This window comes from Echinops telfairi, unplaced genomic scaffold (genome assembly GCF_000313985.2).
Source record: "Echinops telfairi isolate 266 unplaced genomic scaffold, ASM31398v2 ScPeMD7_36;HRSCAF=134, whole genome shotgun sequence".
NCBI classification, from domain to species: Eukaryota; Metazoa; Chordata; class Mammalia; order Afrosoricida; family Tenrecidae; genus Echinops; species Echinops telfairi.
The window spans coordinates 1,897,251-1,907,181 of NW_022103934.1; the positions used below are offsets into that span (position 1 = coordinate 1,897,251).

The following is a 9,931-nucleotide window of genomic DNA, read 5'->3' on the forward strand; positions in this document are numbered from 1 at the left end:
GGGGAGAGGACGCGGGGGGGTGGGGGTCCAAGTTTTCTTCCGCAACTGGGAATCCTTTCTTGGCTCCTCCATCTTGGGGACGGAGCCCCTTCAAGATCGCTGACCTGTAGATGAAAGGGAAGCTGGGATCCCACATAGCAAAGGGATTGAGCGTCCCTGCGAGGTGTCTTCTGCACGGGTGATGGGAGCCTTTATTCCACCCGCACCGACGATGGACGCTGTTGTCAGCCTCATTTGACAGACGCAGAAACGGGCGCAGGACAGTTCGGGTCACTGCTCAGGCTCGGGAGCGGCAGAGCTGGGGTGGAAGCGAGGCTTTCTGGCTCCTGAGCCTGTGTGTTTACACTTCCGAAACCACCTCCCGGACCTGCTCAGAGGCGCCTTGGGAGCAAACACGCCCTGGAGAGCTGCTTCCACTGGGCTCGCTCTGGCGCACGGGGTAGGATCCTAAGGTGCCCCGGTGGCTTAGAGAATCCAGGTCAGCGTTTGGACTCCACCAGCAGCTCCGCTGGAGAAAGACTTGGCTTTCTACTCCCGCCAAGATTCACAGTCTGGGGAACCCACAGGGGCTTCACTGTGAGTTGGACTCCACTTGATGGCAGGGAGCTTTGATTGGGGTCATGCCAAGGGCTACAGTGCCTCCGTGTGGCCTCTGTGGGGATTCTAGGATAGCAATCATTTCTGCCCCAACATTTGCCCACCCAGCACAGCCTGGCAGCCCAGGAAAGCAAGGGGCAGGAGCAAGGGGGAGGTAGGATGCTCTGCCCCGCTTTCACCTCCTCCATCACTTCCCAGAGCTCCTCCTCCCAACCCTTCAGGGCTCCCCCAGGGGTCCCTTCTACAAGACCCTCATTGGCCCATTCAGTCATCACAAAGTATTAAGCTCTGGGGCTATAGCCCTGAGCCAAGTGGTCAACAGTTTTGTTACACGGAAGCTGACCTTCTGGCGAGGAATAATGACAGTCACGTCATAAATACATCACACAATACAGGTGGCATGGAGGATAGTGGATAAATAGGACAAAGGGACTAGACAGTGAACCAGAGAGGTACTCCAAAGAAAGGCGGTCCAACCGAATGCAGAAATTATTCAACAATATCATTGCAATCACACAAGTAAAAACTGGCTGAATACATTTCAAGGATGGCTGCAGTACTCTATCGGCACAACGGCCAGGATTTCAAAGCTGGATTCAGGGGAGGATGTGGAATGGGGGCTATCTATCATTGCCGAGGCCAGGTGGATCTCGGCTGCAAGCAGAGAACAGCATAAAGCGGTTTACCTATGTGTTCTCAACTGCAAATGCAAGGGCATTTGACTGTGTGGACCATAGCCAATGGTGGATAGCCCTGAGAAGAGTGGGAATTGCAGAACACTTCATTGTACTCATGGGGAACCCATTCACAAGCTAAGAGGCAGTTTGACTAGAACAAGGGGGTGGGTGTGGTGTGGTCTAAACTCAAGAAAGGTGTGTGTCAGGGCTACATGCATTCACCACCCTTATTCAATCTGTATGCTGAGCAAATAATCTGAGAAACGGGAGTCTAGGAAGGAAAACCCAACATCAAGGCTGGAGGGAGACTCCTTACCAACCTGCATGATGCAGGGGACACGACCTTGCTGGCTGAAAGAGGGTTTAAGGCCCTTACTGATGAAGATCAAAGCCGGCCGTCTGCAGTTTGAATGGCACCGTGGCATCAAGAAAACCAACATCCTCCCAGCTGGGCCAATAGGCAGCTACCTTGATACGCGGAGAAAAGATTGAAGTTGTCAAGGATTTCATTTTCCTTGGCAGTCAAGAAATCAAAAGATGGATTTGCATTGGGTAAAGGCGCTGTCACAGATCGCTTTTAAAGTGCTGAAAAGCAGAGATGTTACATTGAAACTCAGGTGCACCTGACCAGAGCCCTGGTATTTTCAATCACCTCATCTGCATATGAAAGCGGGACCCTGTCTAAGGAAGATTAAAGAAGAAGGTGCGTTTGAATTATGGCCTATCCCATCACCAGCCAGAAGTACAGACTAATCTGTTCTGGAAGAAGTACAGACAGAATACTCCCTGGAAGGGAGGATGGCTAGGCTTCCTCGCCCAGATTTTGGGCCTGGTATTGAGGGACCAGTTTCTGGAGATGGATATCCCGTGGGAAAGAGGAAGAATCTCCATAAAAGGGGGTGCCCAGTGGCTGCCGCGATGGGCTTACACGTAGCCGTGATGGCAAGGATGGTGCAGCATCTGGCCATTGTGTTCTGTTGGCTGTGGGGTCACCAGGAGTCAGAACTGATTGGATGGCACCTAAGGGTCATGACAAAGGGGGATTCGAGAATGATGGACCGTAGTGCTCAGGCCAGGTGTCTTTACGGAGGGGACGCCTGAAGGAGGGGAGGGAGAGAGCCTGGTGGCGCTATCTGGGAGAACAGATGCAAAAGTCCTGTCGGGGGAACGAACTTGGTGTGTTTGAGGAGCAGTGGGCAGGCCAGTGGGAGTGGAGAGGAGTGAGAAAGGCGGTGGGCAGAGATGAAGGCAGGGAAGCCGGGAGGAGCCAGACCCCACCTATGCGCTGTGAGCTGGAGTTTAGATTAGTCTCTGAAAGGACTTCCCTGGGGCATTGTCCATCTACCTGTCCGTCTGTCTAGAGTCTGTCCAACGTGTTCTGCGATCTGGCCCCAAAGTGACCTGGGAGCTGCCCAAGGGCTTGATAGCTTTCAGTCCCAACCATTGACCCTTGGGAAGTCCTTCTTACGATCTAGCTACCTACATCTGAGCACTCTTAGGGTTTGAGGGTCCTCCCTTTCCTTGGGTCCCCACAGAATGAAGGGGAATAGGAATTCAGTTGGGAGCCAAGACCTCAGGGCCTTTGTACTTGACATTCTTTCTGCCCAGGACACTGTTCCTCCCAGCTAGCTACGCATGTCTCTCTCTCTCTCTTTCTCTCTCTCTCTCTCTCTCTCTCTCTCTCTCTCTCACCTCCATCAGGTCTCTGACCTGACCAATCTTCTTGAATATCCGCTCCTCTCCCCCCACATCACCACTCTTTGCCTTCTTGCCTGGGTTATTTTTCTCCATAGTGCTGGCCACAACCCCTCCGTGACTTGATTGTTAATCCATTGTTTGTCTCCTCTCCAGAGGTCTTTGATGCGTCCCAGTGCCTAGAACACAGCCTGGCACACACTCCCACTCAAACTCACTGCTATTCTGTGGGCATCTGAGATAGTCATTCTTCTTTTTTTTTTTTCTAGAACTCAGCAAAATAAAATTCCGGTTTATTGTTGGACAACATTACTTCACACATACGTCAAACAGGCCAAAAAACCAACAAAAAACAGCAATTTCATACACAAAAAAAAGGAAAAAAGAAGAAACCTTTATCTTTGGCCCTTTTAACCATCTCATACAAACCAACTACTTATAATACAGCTAAGTACATACACAACAACAGTTACTGGAATGCTCGGAATAAGATTGTATTTTTTTATTGTTGTTTTTGCTTTGTTTACAAGTTTTTTTTCTCTTTTGAGATAATGAACATGGTCACACTGCAAGTAAAGTCAGAAGTAGGACAGAGAACGCTCCAAAGGCTGGTGTGGTCATCCGAGATCATTAGCAATGGCTGACCCCTGACAATAGGTACAAAAATATAAAATGTAAATAAAAAATACAAACAGATTTTCCTTTTAAAAGTACTTTTAAGAAACAAAGCAGGGCCTGGGAGGTTTGGGTTCTTTTTGCCTCCCCTGTTGCAAATTCACAGTGTGGTTTCGGTGGGGGGGTGGTGAGCGCGCGTCTGCAGTGGCGCAGCCGAGGTGACCGCGTTTAGCTTCTGAGACGGGAAGTGGAGGGTGACCAGGTCACGTGGCCTTTGTGTTTGTGCTTTGCTGTGTTAAGTTGAACTTTTCCTTTGGCTGTCTAGTCATCCTCGTCGGTCTTCTGCTTCTCGGTGTCCACATCGTCATCCTCATCATCTTCAGCTGCCCGTTTGCCTGTAGCTGCCCCAGCCTCCTCCTCTTCTTCGTCACCATCACCTTCCTCCTCTTCCTCCTCCTCTTCCCCACCTTCTTCCTCTTCTTCGTCTACCTGGTTGTCAGCCTCCTGTTCCCCCATTTTCCTCATTAGCATTCCCGTTGGCGGGGCCTCTCTTCCACTCTCCGCCTCCTCCACCACCTCCTTCTCCTTTAAGTCCTTGGTGGTGATCTTGGCAAGGTGCTGGTGGGGCACGCTGGTGATCCGGTACAGCGGGTGACAAAGACAGCGCGAGCTCTCGAGGAGCTCGGGGACTCTGGCGAGAGAGCTGCCGGGGTCCTCAGCGGCGGAAGTGGCTGCGGTGAGCGGAACCCGAGAATACTGCAAAAGATGGCTTTTCAGAGCAGCCAGTGAGGGAGAGAGATTGTCATTCTTGATGGCAGTAGACAGCTTCGTCTTTCTCCCGAGGAGTAGATGGTGGTTTTGAACTCCTGACCTTGTGGTTAGCAACCCAACATGTAACCACGATGCCACCAGGACTCCTTGGCATACACTTGTTTGACTAAATGAACGGATTGCTAGTTATCGTTATCTGTGTGCTGACATGTACAACCGGAAGAACTGCTGGCTTAGTCTGGCACCGTCTCCGGGCACTGGTGCAAGCCATCTGTAGTTACCGCCTCTGTGGAGTTTGAATGTCTTCCACCTTGGGATCCAGCTTCCCATGTGTGCCACACAGCATTCTGCTGTGATCCACAAGGTTCTCATAGGCTGAATTTTGGAAGTAGATCACCAGGCCTTTCTTCCTCATCTGCCTTAATCTGGAAGCTCTGCTGAAACCTGCCCACCCCGGGTTGATTCTGCTGGTATTTGAAATACCAGTCGCATAGCTTCCAGAATCTTAGCAATGCAAAAATCACCATTGTACAAAGCACTGACAGGCTGTGGAATACACACAGGTACACATGCATACACACAGGTACACACACGCATGCACACACACACACATGCATACAGAGTTGTTATCTATCCAGCATCTTCTTTCTCAAACTGCTGTGATCATGTGCCCAAGGGTCAGAGGAACAGCCCTTTCCTCGGACAAGGCTAACTTTCTGTGTATTTCAACTCCTGGGTTGGAAACATCAGGAAAACCCATTTTCCTCACCTGCACCTGACGTGCCACCATTATTTAGAAGCAAAGACCAAGCTCACTGCCATCGCGTACACTCAGACTCAGAGCCAGCCTGCGTGTTTCAGAAGGTGTTACTCTTTAAAAAAAAACTTTAAACAGCTTTATTGGCATCTAGTTTGCAAACCATACAATTCAATAGTTCAGTCACATCAAAAAGTTGTACAATCGTCACCACCACCAGCTTTAGAACATTTCCCTCATTCTTGTATGTGTTAGTCTGGGTAGACTAGAGAAACAAATCCATGGACACATACATGTGTATAAGAAAGAGATTTATATACAAGAGCAATTGAATGTTGATAAAGCATCCCAGCCCAGTTCAGATCAAGTCCATAAGTCCGATATTAGCCCATATGTCTGATACCAATGTATAAAGTCCTCTTCAGACTCACGAAACACATGCAATGAAGCCAAATGCAGGACGATCACAGGCCAGTGGGTGGGAAGTCTTGTGGATCCAGTGGTGTTGTAAGCATTTCAGCACTGGCAGGGGCCTCTCTGGCTTCAGATGTCTGGTTGCATCCATGTGGCTTGTCCGGCTCAGGGCACTAGGGCAGTTCCATGTCTTGTTAGCTGCAATGTCTCCCAGGGAGTGGCAGAGAGAGAGACTCTTCTGCCTCCAAGGAGGAAATACAGGATTCCCCAGAATTCTCAGGAGAAGGCCATGCCCACAGAGAGGCCTCATTGGCAATGATCTGATTGACAGGCTAGACTCCACCCCTACATTCTTAATCCTCAAGTTGACAAATGAGTATATAACTACCACATTGTACTTATCGTTATTAACTCCCCACTTCACCCAACCTCTCCTGGACCCATTAATCCAGGTATTATCTCTGTAGAGTTACCTATCCTGGATTTCATACACAGGGGAAAAGAAAAGAAGCTAACAAGAATAACAAAGCGAAATGGATTTTAAAAACCTCAATAGAAAAGATCGCAGAAAATATTTAAAATTTTTTAACAAACTTGAATAGATCATAAGGGAGATCAACTTGTAGGGGGAGGCTGTAATGATTTTATTATTATTATTATTGACGCTTTACAGGAGCAGAAAGCCTCATCTTTCTCCCCCAGAGCAGCTGGTGGATTCAAACGGGTGATGTAGTTGGCAGCCCAATGCCGCGCCACCCACTACGTATGCCACCAGGGTCCTTTCAGCATTCTAGGGTCCTGCTATGTGGAAAGAAGACGCCGTTAGAAATGAACGAACATCTGAAGGACCGGAGAGGGAGAAAGACCCTTTGGAAGCCCCCAGGGGCGCAGCAGGGGACATGGACTTGACCCCCCCGCGTGCCTTTGAGCTCTGGTTACCCGGCTGAGCTGCGCCGGCCGGAAACCGGGGGCTGCAGCGACACCTGGTGGAGGAGCGGGCTCCGCGCAGGGGCCGTGGGTCCCGCGGCGCGGGCGCCTTGCGTGCGTGCGTGCGTGCGAGGGCACGTGTCTGGTCACGTGTCGGGGCCTGGCCCGGGTGACACGAGGAGGAAGTACTCGTCCAGGGCGGAAAACGTAAGAACACTCGGCCGCCGACCCCACCGGGTTCGCTCAAGATCGAGAAGCATGCAGCCAAGAAAGGAGGAAGCCATCACAATGGCCACGCGAGACAATGAGGAGCGCGAACAGGATGGCCGGGGTTGCACGGGGCTGTCGAGTGGCTCTGACCTCTGACCTGACGTCGAACACAGTGGAATGCTCACTGCTTGCTTGAGCCCATTGTGGCAGCCACTGCATCAGTCCATCTGGGGGCAGGGCCTTTGCATTTTCCCCTGCCCCCTCTACTGGACAAGCACGATGTCCTCTTCCAAGAAATGGCCCCTCTTGATCTCAGGTGCACAGGACAGGAGCGAAGCCTCCCCATCTTCCCTTCTGAGATGTGCATTTGAGCTCGGCTTCTCCCTAGACGGCGCACCCACACCGCAACTCAAACGCACTGCATGTGCCTGGACCCTTGTTTCTCCCAGATGTGTGTGTGTGGGTGGTTGTTGCTAGCTGCTGTGGAGTTAGGCCTCGAATCACAGTGACCCTACAGATCGTTGTGATCCATTGAGTTTCTATGACATTTGGGTGGGGTGGGGAGGCGGTGGCAAGTGGATTGCCTGGCCTTTCTTCCTCCTGCGTCCGAGTCGGAAGCTCTGCTGAAACACGGTCAGCATTATGGCAGCCTGCACGGACAGACCTTGCATACACCGGCCAGAAATGAAACCCAGGGCTCTCTCACGGAACCACTTAACGGTGGTAAAATCTGCAAAGCAAGCGCTTGTCATTTCAACGCTTTTGACGAGTAAAGCTAAATGACGTGATGGATCTGCCCTGTATGCAAAATGATGGCTCTGTTTTAGGTTCGTTCCCACTTTCTAAAACTATTGCATTAAAATATTATTTATCTTGAGTACTGAGGGCCTCTTGTCCCCCACCCCCTTACATCGTGTCCCCAAGGCAACTGCCTCACTAGACACCCTGGTCCCAGCTGGGCATGGTGAGATATGTGTGGGGTCCATGTCCTCTCTGTGTGCAAGTAGTGCTCTAGGGAGGTGTGTGTGTGTGTGTGTGTGTGTGTGTGTCCAAGCTGAGCAGAGTGTGAAATCACTCCTGTGTCTGTGCACATGGAGGCTGTGTCCATGCATGGGGACCAGACAGGGGTGTGTGGATGTCCTGCAGCCCCACAGCTCTGTGTGGGTATGACAAGGACCCCGAGTTCCGCGAAGGGCCGGGGAGGAAGTGACTGGCGTGTTCTCTTGCTCATGCGTGTAAGCGTCCATCTAACTCAGTGCGGGTGGAGCTGAGTCCCACTCGTGACGGCCTGTGTGTATTGGAGGAGAGCCATGTTCTGTTCTGTTGAGTTTGGGGTGGCTGTTTTATTTCAGGAAGAAACCGCCAGGCCTTTCTTCCAAGGTGCCTCCGATGTCCTCGGACCTCCCCCAACCTTCCTGTTAGCCACTGAGTATGTTCCCCATTCCCACCACCCCAGGATTCCAGGGAGTGATCTAGACAACGTGTACTGGGACCCCTCTGTGCCTCATTCCAGAGACCAAGGTCTAGGTGATCGCCCACACTTCATGGGGGTTTGGAGGGGAGTGTCATTTTTCTGGAGGAGTTGAGCCTGGGCATCTTGGGGAGAGGGGGTTTGTGAAGGGAGCGGAAGACTTTGGCCCCACTCTTAGGGGACCCCTCTCCAAGAACATCAGCATGATGTCTTCCTCCCTAGGCTGGAGGCCCGATCTATCTCACCACTTCATCCACCCAGAACGCAGCCGCAAGCCAAGGAGAGACCAGGAACCAGCGGGGAGTCATCAGACTCAAGTTCTTTCCTAAAGTCTGTAGGCAGAAAAGCTTGTCCCTGTCTGTCTTGGTACCCGCGCCCCCAATGGGATCTTGGTGCCTGCAGACACTCACTGCACACCCAGTTCTAACAGTCCTGGGGGTGACACGGAAGCCCCGCTCAGCAGCTGGGGAAACAGGAGGACACTACATGAGAAACCAAAAACCCAAGTGTGTGTGTGTGGGGGGGGGGGGGGGCGTTGAAGGGAGTGGCAGGTAGCTCCTCACCTTCTAGACCCCAGAGGGTGACTGTTCTTCCCAGAAAATATGCCTGGTGAGCGCACGATAAGCCAGACCCAGTCCATTCTGGATTTGTCTCATAATTTAGTGGAAGAAATGGATCGAGGCCCTGGAGGTGTGGAGAGATGCAACAGAGCCGAGCTAGGGAGTGGCCCTCAAGGCCAAGTCCAGGAGGTTCAGCTGGGAGACAGTGCAGCAGGGTCCCAGGACGCTGTGCAGGATGTCAAGAGTCACCCAGGCTGCACGCATACGATGGAATATGATGCTTCAGTCAAGAACAGTGACGACTTTCTTAAACTCCGCAACAGAGGGACAAACCCGGAGAACATTATGCTTAGCAAAACTCCTCCGTCTTCTAGCAGGAGCTATCTCATAACACCCCTGTTAGAAGGAAAAACAGAGAACAAGAAAAGTCGTTTTCCCACCAAAAGATTCCAAGGAGGCTGAAGGATGGGGGTAGGCTTAGGGCGAGGGGAAGGATAGGAAATTACAGACGGAGGGAGGGGACAGAATAAAACAGAACCACATTTATGGGAATTTAAAGAGTGTGTATGACTAATTTCATTTGTTGAGGCAGACGGTGCAACTGCATAGACTCTGCTACCTTAAAAACAAAAAGAATTAAATGTAATCCATTAAATATATACATATATTTTAAGCAAAGGAGAGCGAAAACTCAAAGCCTTAAACCCCCTCCGGATTCCTCGACCCTGGGACCTACATCCTGACCCGAGGAAAATGAACCGCAGTGCCCTTGGAGTCTACAGTGACACGCAAGTTCATTCCAAACGTGAAAGAAGGAAGAGTCGGTCAGGCTTCCTAGAGGAGGCGGCATTTGAGTTGGCCTTGAAGGACAAGGGAGTGAAGATTTGGGAGTGGATTTTCCAAGTAGAAGGCAGTCACCGGCTAAACAAGACCCGGAAGGACAAACAGAGCCTGGCTTGGCTGGAGGGTGGCCGGTGTGTCTGGGAGGTGAGACAGGAGATGGGCTTGGGAAGGCAGGTTGGTACCTAACTGTTACAGTCTTGGAAGCTGTGTTGCAGATGTTAGACTTTATCGAGCTGGCCATAGGGAGTCATAGAAGGGTGTGTGTGTGTGTTTTGTAGAATATTCTAAGCCATACACAAAATGTGGTTGGGCTTGAATGTGTGTGTATGTGTGTTCTGTAGAATATTCTTTTTAGTTTTTTGAAGTCTCATTTAAAAAACATCATTTTGTTGGG

At 51.0% G+C, this 9,931-nt stretch overlaps 1 protein-coding gene across 1 annotated transcript in view; it reads right to left on the reverse strand.

The window, feature by feature from the left end:
• Positions 1-3,885: 3,885 nt before the first annotated feature.
• Positions 3,886-9,931, reverse strand: part of LOC101653942 (prothymosin alpha-like) — a 28,812-nt gene continuing 22,766 nt past the window's right edge. Inside the window, exon 2 of the mRNA XM_045290294.1 lies at positions 3,886-4,275. Coding sequence (XP_045146229.1) covers positions 3,906-4,275 — 370 coding nt within the window. The 3' untranslated portion in view covers positions 3,886-3,905. The remainder of the gene's footprint in view (positions 4,276-9,931) is intronic.